This window comes from Phragmites australis, chromosome 9 (genome assembly GCF_958298935.1).
Source record: "Phragmites australis chromosome 9, lpPhrAust1.1, whole genome shotgun sequence".
In the NCBI taxonomy this organism is placed as follows: Eukaryota; Viridiplantae; Streptophyta; class Magnoliopsida; order Poales; family Poaceae; genus Phragmites; species Phragmites australis.
Genome location: NC_084929.1, coordinates 31,083,322 through 31,100,929, shown reverse-complemented (window position 1 = coordinate 31,100,929; position 17,608 = coordinate 31,083,322). Strand labels below are relative to the sequence as shown.

The window sequence follows — 17,608 nt, the reverse complement described above, 5'->3', positions numbered from 1 at the left end:
CACGTCCAGGACACCAGAAACAAGCCAATGCTTCGTTCGTCCTCAGCAGCGGCGGCCTGGATTCCTTCCTTGGAGCCGTCGCGTTGCGCGGCACCGCCCGGGCATCCTGGCAAAGCGCAACTCTTTGACGAGACGTTCACAGGACAAAAAAATAAAGCATAGAGAAGCTTTACATCGTGCAGCAAGCATACGATCGAGCATCCGGATTGTCTGGGTGGTGGTGGACGTCGACCTGCCACCGCTCGGCCGTTCAGCTAAGAGACACGGCGAGTGAGCTCATCCGCCGCCGGCCAGCCGGCCGCGGGCTGTTGCTAGACCGTGATCTCTGCGCGTCGCAGCCGCGACCCGCACCGCAACCCGAACGGTCCTTTGGCGGGATGGCGGCGGGCTCGCCGTAATAGCTGCTGCTGCCATGGATTTTAATTTCGTTTTATTTTTTCTTCACCGGCGAAAAGATTGGAATTCTCGAAATGGGTTTTACATTCTCATAAAAATTTTAAAATTAGATATTTTATTTTTTTCTCTAATATTTTCAAAATTTTATCGAAATTGCGGCCAAACTTTAGTTCGTGATGGAAACCCAAGACTGTCCACTCACTGACCAAATGCCCTTGATCACAACGTGTGCGCGTACGCTTAACGAGTCAAAAACGGTTTGGTTCTGCCGTGCCGAACCCAGCGCGGGCGGTCGAGGAGGTTGACCGGTGCGTGGGCGGGCGGGAAGCGTGTACGGATGATCGCGGGAGACGTGCCGCGTCGGCCGGCACGCGCGGAGAGCTATCGGAGGGTTTTGTTCGTCCGGTGCGGTTAGGTGGCCTGGCCCGGTCATGGGAGAGGGACGGGCGGACTTCCCGTCGCTCTCGACGGCTACGTCGTTCGCTTCACGCCGGAGAGAGAGAGTTGGTGGCCGTGGTCCGTGGAGGTGAAGCTTGGCAGAGTAGGCAGGTCTGGACCGGCGCTCGGCCTCGATGGAGACGTTGCGGTTTGATTGTGAGTGGGATTCTGCCCGAATTGGGCGCTAGCACCAAGTTCAGTAAGATGCTTGATTAAACTTGGGCAATTTGCAACCACAAACTACTCCGATGATAGCAGCACAAACTACTCCGATGATGGCAGCACAAACTACTCCGATGTTAGCAGTGTTGGGAAGATGGAGGTGATCTCCCCTTAGGTTGTAGGTTTGATACGGCTTCAGCTTGCCGTGGCTAGAGAAGTGGATTTTCAGTTAGATGAAGCTCAAGAAGCAAGACTGGTAAGGTGTGATTGTTTATCCGTATAGATTTTATTTGTATTACTGTATATACAATCTAATAGAAAGCAAGTTGAGTGAGTTATGCTTATTAAATAGAAGAGTATTTGGTTGGTTGTATCTGTCTGAACAGGTTGAGCTGAATTTCTATTTGTTTGATCAAATCGGAAATCACATGAGCGAATGCAAGAGTTTATACTGTGATTGATTGCTCGTATAAAAATAATTTTATGATACTAATAAATAGATCTGTCTACATAAATGGATGCAAGAGCCTGAATCTATCAAGCCAAACTGCGGCGAGCTTCCCTCCCGAGCTAGGCTACAAGCGTACATTTGCATCCACAACTCGAACAATACATACGAACAATCAAACACGTTTCTCTCTACGAACCACCAAACATACTTCTCTACGAGATTATACGCATATATCAAGCGTTACTCCATACAAGTTAACCAATCGCACTCTTAATTATCCACAGCCTAAAGAGAACTTTTAGCTACGCTGCCTCGGCCTTGTCGCTATGGAGAAAACAAGAATGCCGCAGAGAGCTTAGACAAACAGACATACAGGAGAGAGACGCCAATACAAAGTTTGTTCACCTAAAGGCGAACGGGAGAAGAAAAATGAACTATATTCAACAGCTTTCCACAGAAACAGGTTCGGCCATAACTCATGAAGAAAAAGCACAATGGCTTCAAAGTCATTTCTTGGCACACATGGGGAAGAAAGTATAGAGAGTTAGCTCTGAATTGGACAGCTTTGGGTGTGCAACCGGCCGATCCCTCCAACCTGGAAATGCCTTTCGAAGAAGATGACATTAGAGACACCATAGCGGACATGCCATTCGAGAAAGCTTCAGGTCCGAATGGATCTATTGGTCTCTTTTTCAAGCTATGCTGGGACACGGTTAAACAAGATCTGGTGATGGCCATGCATCAAATCTACAACCTGAGAGATCACCTCCATCTTCTCAACACTACTAACATATCGCTCCTACCAAAAAAGACAGTTGCTTCACAGGTCAAGGACTACAGGCCAATCAGCTTAATAAACATTACAGCGAAGATGTTCACTAAGATGTTGGCGAACAGACTTCCCTCGTCTAAATGAGTTGGCCTTCGTGAACCAGAGCGCTTTTGTCAAGAAGAGGTGTATCCAAGATAACTTTATATACGCAAAAAAATTAATTTGATCAAATGCTTTCACAGAAAGAAAGATCCGGCACTATTCCTCAAACTGGATATTGCAAAAGTTTTGTCACGGTGAGCTGGAAGCATCTTCTTGAATTGTTACAGAAACTGGGCTTCCATCAAAGATAGTGTGATTATCGCCTTGATTTTCTCCACCTCAAGCTCCCGGGTTCTGTTAAATGGCAATCTGAACAAACGTTTCTTCCGCAAGAGAGATCTTCGGCAAGATGACCCTCTCTCTTCAATGTTATTCATCTTGTCTATTGACCCCTTGCAAAGATTGCTCAATCTAAGTAGCGGCTAGAGGCTTGCTGAAACCAATCCGAAACCGAGCAGGAAGGTTACATATCTCCCTCTACGTCGATGCTGCTGCTATTTTCATCTCCTAACGAGAGAAGATTTGAGGACAGTTAAATACATTCTTGAGATCTTTAGAAAAGCCTCGGGTTTGGTGGTCACAAACCTTGACAAGAGTGAGATTTATCCCATAAGATCTGAGGGCTTTAATATGAATGACTTTTTGGACGTATTCCCAGCCCAACTCAAGGAGTTTCCCTGTTAATGTTTAGGACTGTCGTTAACCATGAAGTGATTGAGAAAATTGGACATACAACCCTGATCGACAAGATTGTAGGGAAGCTACCAGGGTGGAAAGGCAAACTCCTTACTAAGGCAAAAGGTTGATCCTCCCGAACTCGGTTCTTTCATCGCAACCCATCTACCATCTCTCAATTTTTTAACTAAACAAAGACCCAACTTATGCACGGTCGTGCATGATGTAGTTGGTCTGCATGCACACTCTGATTAGGAAAGCACCCAATTAAGACCACCATTTCTAGCTAATATGCCTGCCTGTTCACGACAAAATCAAACCAAAAAAAAAAAGGAAAAATCAATATGTTCTTTCCCTATTCACACAGCTAGATAAGCATTTTTGTTAAAAGTGGTAAGCGAATAAGAATGAACTCAAAAGCAAGTTGGAATAACTATGCAAGCAAATTGGGATGAAATTAGAGATCATAAAAGTAAATCAAATAAAAGATTTATTTCGGTTAAAACAATAGATCTTAAGTTTAAGATTGAAAAAAGCCAAAATCAATGCAAGATTTGCACATAGATAGTTGATTATGAGAAGCACAATTAGGATAGCTCCAAACAAAATGGAAAGCAATTTGATGTATTTCGCGTAGCAAATTTGTAGCAATGTATGGGTAGTTTGGTAGAATTGCAAACAAAGCTAAAAGGTAATTTGATGTAATTTAGTTGGCAAATATGAAGCAATATATAGGCAAATTGGTACAAAATGCAAAAAGCAAATCGCAGGACAAGCTCCTCATCACCCAAATCGAAGCAATCCTATTGAAACGAGATCCCCAGTGCCCAAATCGAAGCTCTACCACCAAGATCGAGCTTCTCATCATCGGTGTGGGCTGAGGAGAGGAGAGGAGGGAGGGAATCGAGGCAATGGAGAATGCGGCGACGTAGGGGTCTAGGAAGGAGAGGCTGGAGCGAAGGGAGGAGAGGAGGAGCGGGTCGAGGGGGTCGGGGGTAGCGGGAGCGTGTAGAGGAGGTCGACGGTGAGGCGCTTGCATACGGTGGAGGAGGGCACCAATAGGATCTCGGCAGCCACGGTACGAGCGAGCGTGGAGACGTTGTGACCAACAGTGCACTGCTGCAGGGCCTGCAATAGCGCGGATGACTTCCGGAGTGCATCCAAGGAGCGGAGTTCGATGGTGATCTGTGCGATGAGGGGGTCCATTGCGCCACCGTGGCGTAGGGGCTCCGACGATCGCCGGAGTTGGGGGAGAGGGGTGGTGGCCTAGATCTATTGAGGTGTATGGTGTGCTGATGCCATCGCCCTCGACTTCGCTATGAGATGGGAGAGCATCGGTGCGAACTGCTGTGTCGAGAGTGGGTGGATCAGGTGGCTACGCATGAGAGGGGTTGCATCATGTGGCTAGCACGGCATATGGATGGAACAATCAACACCCGCACGCTCAAAAGTTAGTCTTTACGACTAAACAAATGGGCTATAAGAAGCATGGATCGAATTAGATGTGTTTTTCTTTGAAAAGATTTGGACAAGTTAGTGGGGGCATTATTTGGAAAACTAGAAGCGAGTGTGCCAGACAGCTTGAAGGCCATGACTTGAAGAACTTAGTAATGTTTGGGAGGGCCTTACGACTGCGATGGCTTTGGTATGAATGGCAGTAGCTGGATAGACCATGGCTTGGTGCTACGATCGGTGGCTTATGAGCTCCAAGATAACAATTGGATTCGCACGGTGAGGAATATCACAAATGAATGTTCAGCTACATGAGTTCATTGATCTTTGGACGAAATTACAAGGAGTTGTTTGTAGCGTAAATGTCCAGGACTGCATTACTTGGAGGTGGATAGCAAACGGCGCCTATAGTGCAAAATTTGCCTATTAGGTCCAATTTCATAGCTCCTTTAGCCGTTTCAAAGTGAACCTTCTTGGAAAGCAACGTAAGTTCTTCACATAGTTGCTCATTCAACAAAAGTTGAACACCTCGAACAATCTCGTGAGGAAAAACTGGCCACATAGCAACTCATGCCCCCTTTATGATCAAGCTCTTGAATCTGCAGTGCATCTCAGCCTACATTGTGTATATTCAAGAGAAGTATGGGAGCATGTTGCAAACTGGTTGGACAAGCCAGAATTTAGAACAATGCTTCTTAAACATCATGATTTGGCTCGAGATTGGTGGGAGGAGATAATGATGACGATCGCCAAGCCTGATCAGAGAGCAGCAAACTCTATTTTTGTTTATGTGTGCTAGAACATATGGAAGGAAAAAAAACCGTAGAATTTTTCAGCACAAAAGTCTACATTATTCTAGGTATCATCATTTGCGAGAGAAGAAGTGATAGCTAAACCAGGAGGTAACACGGGTTGGAGCTAGATAGCCCCTCATGGAGCTCCTGCATATGTGCTCATGGGCATTATCAGTCTATTTTGTAATTGCGTTCTTTTGATCACCTAGTCGCTGCTCTCGACATATTATGTATCTGAACCTGTGAAACTTCTCCTCTATAATGGATGGCAGTATGATAGAAGCAAGTCTACTGAACATTATGGCCATCAAATATCAAACCGGGGTATAATACTAGGGACAACTCATGGAGAACCCTTTATTGGTCCACACTTCATAATAATCAGGCGTCTGAAATCGAGCTAGATCAGATCTAGACGACAGCGATTTTATAGGGGTTAGCAGTGGGGGTTTCAGAGGTTGTCGGCATGCTTCCCAGACTTAGAGGGATGCCTGGTGAAGTAGTTCGGCCCGACGGAGGAGATAGGCGTGAGGGCAAGGTGGCAGGGACGCCACCAACCGTAGATGGAGGAGGATGGCTGGTGGATGGTGTCGGCGATGGGAGAGGCAAGGATGTGACCTGGTGAATCCTGAGTTAGTGCGATGGGGCAACGAGCACGAATTTGATGCTGGGAGCGCTACTAGAGATAATCAGAGGTGAGCGGTAGGCAGGGGTGAGCATAGAGCAACGGGAGCAGACAACATCGGAAGGGTTGAGTGGGCAGGGTGGAATGGAGGTTGAAGAAAAGAAGACAATCATTGAATGTAGATCATTTGGCTGATAATCATCGACTGAGATAGCTTCCAAAATCAGTGCCGGAAAATAGCATCATCCTAATCCGTCGATCAGTGTTTGGGTCAGGAGCCTTGGCATTCTGAATTATTCAGGCTGGATATTCTAAACAACACGGAAAGAATGCCCGTACTTGCGCTGCATGGGCGGTCCCCGCCCGGCCGGGATGGAGGTAGAGAGCGCAGCGCCAGCGGGAGACTGGAGGGCACTACGCGTCGTGGACGTACACGGGTCTCCGCGAGAGCAGCCGTGCGGGGAGCGCGAGTCCCCAACTACGGGGGACGTGAATGAATAACGCGCCGTGCGGGTTAGCGAACGCGTCGATGCAGTCGGCCAGGGGATTTATGGGCTGCACACGCTGGCTCCCGCGGGAGTTTGGGCCTTGAGCCGTGCCGCTGCGGCGTGCCCGTGGGAGGAAGGGTACTGACTGCACGCGGCGCGCAGGGAGGCGGTGCTACCTGCCTGCTAGGGCACAACATGCACCGGTTTGGGCTGCATGCTGGCGCTGGATCTGTTTGGGCTGCACTCGTTGATCGTTGGTTCTCGTCCTTCTCCTCGTCCCGCGTCTTCGCCTTGCCAATCAACCTCCAGATCCACCACGGTTGGCGTTCGACGGCGCCGCCGATGGCCGTCGTCCCCCGCCTTGTCTACTCGAAAATAAAAAATTCTTCACCATGGCTTCGGTTGGTGGTAGTTGATAGGAGGTGAAGGGAAGAGAAGAATCAATATAGAAATAATATTTTATCGCTTAAGGCTTGACCTCAAACTTAAAAATCGGACATAGCAATACGAACATTAAGAATTCCTCTCGTAATGTATAAGACTAGTTCTTAAAACTATCTTTTTAGCATACAACCTTTTTACACAATATGGGTGCACTCAGGCGTGGTAAAATCAGTCTTTGGATACAAGTTTCTTGATTGATCTATGGTCAGTGCTCACCAAGATCGATGATTACCTTATTGGAACTAGGGATGATAATTTATTCTGATTATCCGTTTACCTGCGAGTAAATATTTGAATAGGGTAAAATATGAGTAGCATTTGGTATCAACAGGTACGTTTTTAGGTAAAAAATATTACCTAACGGGTAAGCGGGTATGGGTATGGATAAGACATACCCATACCCGCGAAACCTATATACCTATATAGATCGATGACAAGTGGGCCATTCCACCAAACCTTAACATTCTACATCATATAAATACCCTACTCTCTCCTCTTCAACCCCTCGCCACCCCCAATAGCCCAGCAGCAACGCTGGCGCGCTACTCTACCTAATGCCCCTAAGCCCCCGACTACCCCCTCGGTCGCGTCGCCCCGCCGCCCTGCCCTAGCCCGCCCCACCGCCATGTCGCGCCGCCACCCCCGCCCCGCCCGTGGCCAAGGCCTTTGCGGTGCACTTCCCGGGCTACCCCTCCTCACCCGCCTGCGCGCCCTCCCCGCCATCGCCAAGGTATTGCTCCCTGAAACCCTAGCCCCTCTCTCACTCCCACATGTGGTGATTCCGAGCAAACCAAGCTGAGTGATTGCGCTTCCTCCTCCTCTCTCACGCAAGTGCGGAGCTCCGACCCCGGCGCCGCCTGCCTCGAGCTCTGCTTCCCCCCAGAGGACCCTACTGCCACTCAGCCTTCGACGAGTCCTGTGCCTCCACTGGCCTCGTCCTTCGCCTCTCCAGGTGCAAGGGGGATGCAGCAACGGCGCCACGCGCTGAGGTGGTCGCGCATGTCCTGACTGCCTACCACCTCAAAGGTAAGCAACATGTTCGGTGAAATGCCTCTTCTTGTACAGCGCATGTTGGGTTGTGGGTCCCCATGTTTCATAAATTTGCGTAGCTAAATCCCATGGGATGAGTTTAGTTCATGTAAGAGAGAAACAAGCTTCCTTGTTGGATGTTTTCATGTAAGAGAGAAACAAGCTTCCTCACCCTGTCGCATCGCCTCACCTCGGTCCGCCCCACTGCCCCCTAGGTAAATGGGTATACCCGCGGACGATGAGTACACGTGATCGACGGATTTAGAGCCAACCCTTCGCCCACAGGTGTTTATAGATATACCCACCAGTAGATAAAAAATCGGTAGATATAGATATAGATAAGTACTATCCGTACTTATTGTATCTGATTGTCATCCCTAATTAGAACCATTGAAACTTCATTGGGTGAGCACCGTGCTTCTCCATGTTATTCGTGTCTAGATGGCCGCAGGGCGCTGTGCTGGTGCTAGGCCGCGGCACACAGCGGCTGGATCATTTTTTGGGCTGCATCCTGGCGTCACGCTCGCCCACTTTGCTTCTTCGCAAAGCATCGCCGACGCATCGCCGTCAACAGCACAGTGCCGGTACCGCAGCGCCCCGCGTCCCGCGTCCCGCGTCCTAACGCCCAAGTTGTCCGCTCGTGCAGGTCCCCATCATCGAATTCGCATCGTTCCACGAACAGCGCGAAAAGAAAATTGCATCGAGATTTGTGCTATATATATATATATATATATATATATATATATATATATATATGATAGATAACATGTGCACTATATATATACAATATACAAATCTCAATACAAAATAAGTGATAGGATAAGTCACCATTTGAAGAAATTCATGTTGAAAAGAAAACACGCTTTGCTTTGTTCCCGTCGCTATAAAACCCGCCCCTCCTCCACTCCACTCGAGATACATGCGCATCTCAACTCGCGGAGTCCAGCAGATGATATTCCGTGGTGGTGGTGCTGCTGCTGCTGCTAGTGTCCGTCTCCCTCCGTCTCGTCGCGCCGCTGTTTTCTCGTCCCGCCGCTCAGCTGCTCACCCAACGGCCGCGATGGCCGAGGCGCGGGACGACCGCCCCGTGAGGCTGGTGGGCGACGTCCGAGACGCGCCCGGCGGGCGCGAGAACGACCTTGAGGCCATCGAGCTGGCCCGCTTCGCCGTCGCCGAGCACAATAGCAAGGCCGTAAGACCCCCCTTCGCCCAGTGATCGTCGGAGTTGCCAGTGATGTATGCCTGTACCGATCATATCCATATGTGTGCGCGTGCGTGCAGAACGCGATGCTGGAGTTCGAGAGGCTGGTGAAGGTGAGGCAGCAGGTGGTGGCCGGGATCATGCACTACTTCACCGTCGAGGTGAGGGAGGCAGGCGGCGCCAAGAAGCTGTACGAGGCCAAGGTGTGGGTGAAGGCGTGGGAGAACTTGAAGCAGCTCCAGAGCTTCGAGCCCGCCGGCGAGACCATGGCCGCCTAAGGTAAGATCCGCACAGACCCGTCTAGTAGAAGAAATAGTAGGAAGCCGCCTGCACCGAAACAGTTCATGTGTCAAAAAAAAAAATCCCTGTAGTATTAACACATGGAGATCACTGCTCAGGCTTTCCTTGATGAATGTAACTGAGCCAGTGGGTGTCCATGTTTCTGTGTAGTGCGCAATCTTTCAGGTTAGTTTGGTGCTTTGGTGAGTTGAAAATCGCAGTACATGGTAAACAATAGCTGGAGAATTAACACATTGATGAAATCACTGCTCAGCCTTTCCTTGATGGTTGCAACTGGGCCAGTGGATATCCATGTGTCTGTAGTAAGCAGTCTTTCAGGTTAGTTTAGTGCTTTGGTGAGGTAAAAAACGTAAAATTATAGAACAAGGTGTGGTATGCGTACCACCGCACAGGTTTCTTGATTGGTCGGTGGTTACTATTCACCAGGATGATCTCCTCAGTTGAACCATTTATAATTTCTTCAGTCACCACCGTGCTTCTCCATGTTCTTCGGTGCCAGATGACTTCGTGAGAATCACGGCATTCTTAATCTTTTCACGGCATTCCAGTGTGATGTGTTGTTCCAAGACTGAAGCTAGCTTGTGGCAGGAGGCTGAGCAGAACAATGAAAGGATAAAGCCCTCGGCATGGATGAGCCCCGCTGGATAAGTATACTATGGTGAATAAACCAGCTTCTTACCAGATGTATCATATATTAGCTCCCGTGATGGAATATTACAAAGCATTGTGCTACAAGTAATTTCAAAGTCTCCTTGTTTTTGCTTGCCATCATTGCTTCAACTTTCACCGCCTGTAGATCTCATTGTCTTCATCCAAACCAGTAGCAGAGAGATCAGTTAGTTCATTTTCACATTCAGCGGTAGATAGGAGAAATTTCCACCAAGAGCACTGGACGTGCTCAACAGCTAACCAATGAAGCATAAACATAATTAGCATTAAACTGGAGAGCAGCCGGAATGTACAACTGGCGAACCTATCTGAAAAAAACACTAGCTGTTGAGCGAATCTAACTTCGGAACATTATAGTTGAGCGAATCTAACCTCCGGAACATTCTATACTACATCTGCAGCTTCAGCGGCTATTATACACATGATACAAGAGAACTGCTACGGAGTTAAGATGAAGCTACGATTGCCCTGTCTACTTATCCACTACTGGAGCTAAAAGCGGAACTAGTCATCAGTCTTCATTGTCATAATCTTCATCCTCCTCCAATCTATGGTTTGATGACAAAGCAAATTGAACAGGGTCCATGGCCATCTTGTTCATATCAGGCAGTTGCCAACCCAGAAAATCCTTGAGCTTTGCTCCTCCATTTGACCACGGAACAGATGGTCCTGCAGTGGCTAAAGCCGAACTAGTTGCTGGAGCTGACGACTGGGTTTGCGGTGGCACTGTAACCTTATCGTCTTCGTCATCAGGATCTAAGTTTAAGTCAATGTTCCTTAAGGAAGCCCTGGCACTGCTCACTGGGGTAGCCTCCTTAACTTCGGTTGCATCTGAGACCTCATCTGCTACCTCCACCTTTAGGCCGGCTGGTTTGCTAGATTGGCTCTCCTCGATTTTTTCATGAGTTGTGAAAACCTCCCTCCCAGCTCCGCGTCCACCGCGGCGGCCTCTCCCACGACCCCTCCCGCGACCTCTGCCATTGCTTGTATGGCTTTCTGCCTCCTGCACATGAGCAGTTTGTTCAGCAAAAAGAGCTTAAAAGTCTAATGCCCAATAGAAAATAGAATAATCATATTTAGTAATCTATGAAGTGAAATATGAAAGGCACATATCAGAGGAAATTAAGTTCTGACATAAATACTTAAACTATTATAGAAGACACATGAGAATTGTGAAATATGCAACATCCACATGGAGTTATGGATCATAGAGACTAACATTTCTTGTCTTCTTTAATTCCTCCTCGCTTCCATCTTCAGCAGCTTTCCTGATGACATTTTAGCATTTATTATTTTTTCTTGAAAAAAAGTTGATTTACACATATAAGAATCTAATAAACTACAAGATAGATGATTTACCACCTTTTACCAAGCTTATCATCGGCATTAGCATCAGATGTACCAGTGTCTGGAACTTTGCTGACTACCTCACTCAAGAAATCATAGACATTGTATGTTTGTATGCACTCCTTCCTGAACACATTAAGCAAAACACTTAATGAGATAAAGGAAATTCGTCAAACAATAACACAAGTTGTAAAAAATGATACTATTATACAGAAATAACTTAAGTTCTTGCATATAATGACATAATGCAACCTGTACCCAACCCCATGATTTCACCAGCACTTACTTTTTTTTCAACAGACACAAGACTAGGAGCATTACATATCTCTGCATTAAGAAAGAATTTAAAGAATTCATACAGCACTACGTTTGACCCTGCACAACAGTTGGTACACGGGATCACCAGATAATAACTCCCAACAGTTTAGCCTGGTGGAAAGGGATGCCTGTCCAGACTTGCTACTCCTGCTGAAGCCCCACCCTGTTGTAATAGCATGCTTCACCAATACCAGTATGGCAGTACATACTAGAGTTTACTAACATTTGTATCATAGCCTACATGAACTACATGAATACTAGATTGTGGGCTCCCGGGGAAGAAAAACCTAGATTGTGATAGTTAATATGCAACTTGCAAAATCAATGACAAAGAACACCTAAATGGAAAGTGGATAAATGCTACTAAGCTTTCTTTGATCCTAATCAAGTAGCCACAAGCCAGGTATGAACTCATAAATTATCTATAACTTGACCTTTCTTCCCTCTACTGTAGATCAGACAAAAGCATTGTGCCCATACTCAATATGACAAAAAGATAAAAGGTCAAGTGAACTTACAAATGGGAAGAACTCACAGTCTTGACCCCTTTTCGAATTGTAATGTCATATGTCCTATCACACAACTCTTGCAGAAATAGCTCCAATGCTTTGGCTGCAAATCATGGACATTGGAGACATATATGTTAGATGAACTTGAAACAAAATGTGGAAAAATGCCAGAAGAAATTGTATTGATATAGAAGAACCGACAGCAAGAAAAATAAGCTTGTTGAAATGGCAAGACAAACTAGAAGTTACGTTGCTACAGTAACTGGAACTATTATCTCGCCATTTGCAAGCCAATTCCAATTAACAAAAGCGCATGTAGTAGTACCAGAGGAGGATAAATTAAGAAATTAGAGTATATATTAGGACGTTAGATTAAGGTATGAGTCACAACTGATATAATATCTATACTATTTATGACAATATGACTCCTATTTAATTTTTTCTATATCCTTGCTTTATTATGAACCAGATTTAAGCGTGCCTTGCTTTATTATTTGACTTCATCTAAACAATTTGTCGTTATGCTTTGCAGACTGTCATAATTATAGTCTACTGTATTCATCTAAACAATTCCAAGATATAGTAGAGTGTCGAAAGTTGTGCGCTCATAAATTAGATATATTCTATGTAAACTTCATTTAAGTATTTTCATTGTGATATTTTGATGACAGTAATAATTAGTTTACCAAAAGTTTCCAAAGAGGGGGGACGAGATTATACTATCACAAATTCTAGTTTTGAGAAAAAAAAGAAAATATTAAAAAAAGATTTTGAAGTCCTTGTTCTTGCAACATCTTTGGTGTAATTATTTTGACTGAAACTTGCACTGCACATGCACAATTACTAGTTACTTGCACATTGCACATGCCCATTTTGTTAGATCACCACCTTCATTAGGATATACTTGCTTCAATGTGCAATAAATGTGCAAACAACAAAACATTCTTGTTTATAAGCATACAAATCACTACTACTCTCCCGCCAAGTTTCCAAAAGGACCAAGTAGTCCGGGTTCTAGAAAAAATATTGCAATATCATTTCCTGTAAAATTATTCAAGTTCCTTCAGTTTTTGTTCCGGCCAAGAAAGAACTACAGAAACTAAGTGTTGAGGAGGAATGTTAAATTTTGGTTTGTACAAGCAGAACATTTTAGGGTAACAGCAAAAATATATTTGAAGTTCCTGGTTCAGGAACGGGAAATCTAGATTACATGAAAATATTTTGCCACCAACATTGCATAAGAACAGTATATAAATATTCCACTTCAGATGAAGCAATACATCAATGCATAACATGGAAATAATAATAATAACATGGTGGGGTAAAAGCAGCATTCCATAGTGATCAGTGAAAGAACTACGTGACTGACACTGAAAATGTTACAGAACGATAACCAGCTATAAAGGTAAATGCTTCTAAGAAACTACAGGAAGAACTTACACACTAGGACAGGTACAGGTAAAGCAATCTTGCCAACATCTTCATCTGCTTGCATGATCTTCTTAATCCGAGTCTGTGTATCACAACACAATAAGCGAGATTAGATCAGCTCAAGGGTATCATCAAACAAAAGTTACTTGATGTTCATAATTATTACTGCCTCGTACTAAAGCCCCCACCCATTCTAACCTTGGGAAAATATGAAATATAATTTGTCTACTACATGAGGGTATAAACCTTGGTCCTAGCATATGGGAAAATATATCTATTTCAATTTATGAGCAAACGCTAGTGAAGAATGCATCACAGATGCAGTGATGTATGCATCACATGTGGAATTCCATGTACAGAAACTTATGCCACCTAAATGTTTCAATCTACAAATTCATACGCAGTTTATCTCAAATAGATATCACAACAGGTGATTTTACCATGATTGGAATCAGGTGATATCACAATAATGCGGCATTCTACATGACTTCCATGTTTGAATCTTGGACTTACAACTTCGAATGCATTTGTACACAGCTTTAGTTACCACATGTTGTGTTACTCACTTCGTTTACCATTTTTAATAATAAAAAAGGATGAATAGTATAATTTCATTCTGACTGTGCGGAATAAAGCTGCATCACCTTAAGAAAAAGGGTGGGAACAAAGGAAACACCTTGTTCCATCACAGATCTAGAACTAAGCTACTAATCCATGATACCAACCACCGGCACCATAGGTCAAGAACAAAGGAATGCATGATTGACTGCATGTTATTGGTAAAGGATACAATGTCATATGATGATTAAATCGACAACAGTGTAACTTAATGAACATCCTAAGAGAATATTTGGTAAACTCTCAATGAATCTGGGCGCAAACAAAATTTTGTTCTCCATTCCTTAAATCATAACAAAACAGAGAATTATGATCTGGTAACTAAGCATTCAAGTATGCACCTCGTGACCTCAACCCCAAATCTTCTCAAACTAGACCTCCGAAACCGAATAATGGAATGTTGACAGCACACAGCAAGACCTAAACATTCCAGGATTTCTACAAACCGACTGCTTAGATCTACAGCATATTCACCAATCAGACCCGAAAATTCCCGATGTGTGTACAGAACAAACCCTAAAAAAGTTCTTAAAAACACAACCATGCATACCACAACCTCATTGCATGTCGATTCAGTAAAATCATAAGCAAACCTTTTCTTTTGAAGGAACAAAATCATAAGCAAACCTCACCATCAGAAATTCAAACATCAATATGCATAATACATACACACATGTCACGCTCGAATAATCCATAGCCCGCACGCACGAATCCGCACCTACGTACATACAGAATCTAAAACGATCGCACGATTACACGAATCTTACAGCGGGGAAGCGGGTGTCCAGCTTCTTCCTCATGGCGCCGACCCAGCGCCGGAAATCTCCTCCCCGGCAGAGCGCGCCGCGACCCGGGGTTCGATCGCTGCGGGGAGCGCGGCGGAGGACATCGAATCGGCAGGGGAGAACAGGAACATAAATAGCGAATCGGGAGGGATTGGGGATTTGGGGCTTAGGGTTTCCGTTACTGGTTATTTTTTCGCCTCTTCCGCGAAAACAAACACCTTTTCCCCCAAATCGCTCGATCCGTGGCCGGGCCGCGCGAATCGGGCCAAAGGCTCGCTTCCCTCCGGCCTGCGGGGATCCTTCCCCTGGACCCGGTGCGTAGGCCTAACCACACGCGGAGTGCTAAAACAGTCGGGGTTCTACGGAGCGTACGCTCACGGACCGGGTCTACGGAAGTGCTTTGACGCGGGGCACGGTGACGAGCTCACCAGAGCGAGCGGCTCGGAGGCGGGAGGGCGGTGTGGGGCCCACGTCCGTGGACCCCCGCGCGTCGCGTGGCAGGGTTCTATAAGGGGCTGGGCCCACCTGCCAGAGCGGCGTGGGGTGCGCGGAGGCGGAGGCGTGACGATGTTGGGCTCCCGTATGCGCCGTCCGTTGGGTGCGTGGAGCGGATCCGGCGGCTGCCGTGCGGCGCGGACGCTCCTGGCTCGTGTTCTGGGTTTGGGCCCTCCCATTTTTGGCGACTGGTTTAACCGGGTTTAGGTGCAGCAACCACGGCTTCCGTTTTGGAGTTTGCTGTGAGATAAGGCTCCACGCGATCCCACGTCATGTCATTAACTCTATCGCTTATCTTTCCAGCAGAAAAGGAAAACATCCCTATCGCTTATTGCTTGTTTTTAGCATGAATTAGAAAAGGCGCACCTCACATTTTGTTGTGTTAGTTGTCGCCTGTTTTCTTTAAAGAAAATTATTAAGATTTACTAAAGTGAGAACACATCGTCCTGGTTCCAGAAGTCTCCATGAGTTAAATAGCATAACAACTTGTTATCCGTTTATTATGCATAGATATGTTGCTTTGGCTACGACGACTTGACCATCTCATGACGATGACTCTCTATCCATCATATTTAGTACGCATGTCGTCTCTTTATTGTTGATCCCTAACTAGTTGTTATTCTTACTGACAAACAAACTGTATAGTCAGTATATCCATAGGTGCCTAGCTTATATAGTCACGGTTGTTGCATTCTTCATTGTCATCGATGGGTATTTTGTTGTTACTATTTTATTACATGTGTGATGAATAATGAGATCGCTCAATTCTTAACCCCCACCCCATGCCATCACGCATGTATGTGCATACACCTTTATATTAAATAGAGTCTTCTTAGGTAATTAAATGGCTGACACGAGTAGTCTTATCATACGATAGTGGATTGTCTCTGTGAAGGATAATGATACTTAGTATCATCCATAATGTTTAAGTATATTTAAGTTGCTCGTAAGGAGGTGGGGACATGATCAAACACAAAGTATTCATAGAGCGCGTTTAGCAAAGAGATAAATCACTATGACTTGTTGCTTCCTAGGACTTCTTCCGTCGCCTCCTCTTGGGCTCCTCTCCTTCTCCCCTCTAGCGTCCTCACTAGCGGCGAGAAGGAGTGGGGAGCCCCTCCTGGTAGATCTAGCAATCTTTATAATGTTTAGCGCCGGCTCCGGATCCAGCGTGTCTCAGACTGTTTGTTGAGGTATGTTTATTCTTGGTTGAGATCTTTTAGGTTGCTTGTCATGTTTGCGAATAGGAGAGAGATTTTGTTGTCCCCTTTTGAGGGTTTCGTTTCTGAGTTATCATCCTCATCGGCGGTGGTGGTGGAAAGTATTTTCGGGTTACCATCTACGGTGTATCCAAGAATAGTGGTGTTGGATGTTTTCTTCCTTAACCACATCTGATGGTGCAGCTGTCGATACTCCTTTCATAGCTTTAGATGCATCTCGACTTTGGATCTAAGACATTGAATCTTGTGGCCATTCCAACCCTGCCTTCTTGCTCAAAGGCTGTAAGTGCGCTTTTTTTTTTCAGCGATTGTGAACATGAATCACATAAGATGGTTACCAACTCAATTTTATCCAAAGGGCATCTCCAATTTGTTGTAATGTAGATAGTAATTGAGAGAGACAATAGAGTAGTAAATGAACTCTTGTATTTATTGATCATGGTGTTTACATATTTATATATAGTGAAAATACATGATGAGAGGATATGTCTATTGGGAAGACATCTCTTCTCAATAGACACAACTCTTGATAATTGATCACATGATTATATCTAAAAGTGTCAATTCATAACACAATTCAACCACTGTATATCGTGTTTCACGTTATCTATAAAAAACTCTACCACCCACCAATGACATCGATCATGTGGCTTGGAGTTTGTGCTAAAGTCGTTTATAAGCTATCTAATCTTTATTAGTAGATGGCCTACAGTCTCTCATATAAGTACAATTTTGATGCGGCAATCCCAACCCATTCACTTCGATCCAAGCATGCGTTGGGTCTCCCAAACAAAGCCTAAAAGACAGAACTTAGGGTCTATTTGTGTTCCCGTCTTAATTTGCCACGTCTAAGTAAGATGCTGCATTTCAGTTCTAAGTAAGGAACT

The 17,608-nt window shown here is 45.3% G+C and overlaps 2 protein-coding genes across 10 annotated transcripts in view; one reads left to right on the top strand and one right to left on the bottom strand.

Annotated features, from left to right (window-relative positions):
• Window positions 1-8,730: 8,730 nt before the first annotated feature.
• The window catches only part of LOC133929134 (cysteine proteinase inhibitor-like), a 75,034-nt gene continuing 66,156 nt past the window's right edge, over window positions 8,731-17,608 (top strand). Inside the window, exons 1-3 of one of the 7 annotated variants that reach the window (XM_062375764.1) lie at window positions 8,731-9,020; window positions 9,110-9,308; window positions 9,878-10,064. In XM_062375764.1, coding sequence (XP_062231748.1) covers window positions 8,748-9,020; window positions 9,110-9,307 — 471 coding nt within the window. In that variant the 5' untranslated portion in view covers window positions 8,731-8,747 and the 3' untranslated portion in view covers window position 9,308; window positions 9,878-10,064. Of the gene's footprint in view, window positions 9,021-9,109; window positions 10,065-17,608 lie in introns of those variants that run through there. The other 6 variants (XM_062375762.1, XM_062375761.1, XM_062375763.1 and 3 more) reach the window with 6 other exon arrangements.
• LOC133929133 (uncharacterized) lies at window positions 10,243-15,386 on the bottom strand. Of its 3 annotated transcripts, none has more exons than XM_062375759.1 (6): window positions 14,978-15,386; window positions 13,613-13,685; window positions 12,182-12,275; window positions 11,358-11,471; window positions 11,218-11,266; window positions 10,243-11,001 (listed from the first exon to the last, which is right to left on the bottom strand). In XM_062375759.1, the coding sequence occupies exons 2-6, from the start codon at window positions 13,665-13,667 to the stop codon at window positions 10,510-10,512; spliced, it is 804 nt and encodes a 267-aa protein (XP_062231743.1). In that variant the 5' UTR covers window positions 13,668-13,685; window positions 14,978-15,386; the 3' UTR covers window positions 10,243-10,509. The 3 variants fall into 3 exon arrangements, with proteins under 3 accessions (XP_062231743.1, XP_062231741.1, XP_062231742.1); XM_062375757.1 differs by having other exon boundaries at window positions 14,989-15,383; XM_062375758.1 differs by having other exon boundaries at window positions 11,361-11,471; window positions 14,989-15,378.

Bases quoted from the DNA above. Each gene is read 5' to 3' on its own strand.
- LOC133929133 (XM_062375757.1), bottom strand. From the start codon at position 15,021: ATGAGGAAGAAGCTGGACACCCGCTTCCCCGCT. The intron at 13,686-14,988 runs GTAAGATTCGTG...TGTGATACACAG, and splicing joins TGGACACCCGCTTCCCCGCT to ACTCGGATTAAGAAGATCAT. The intron at 11,472-12,181 runs GTAAGTTCACTT...TAATGTGTTCAG, and splicing joins ACTGTGAGTTCTTCCCATTT to GAAGGAGTGCATACAAACAT.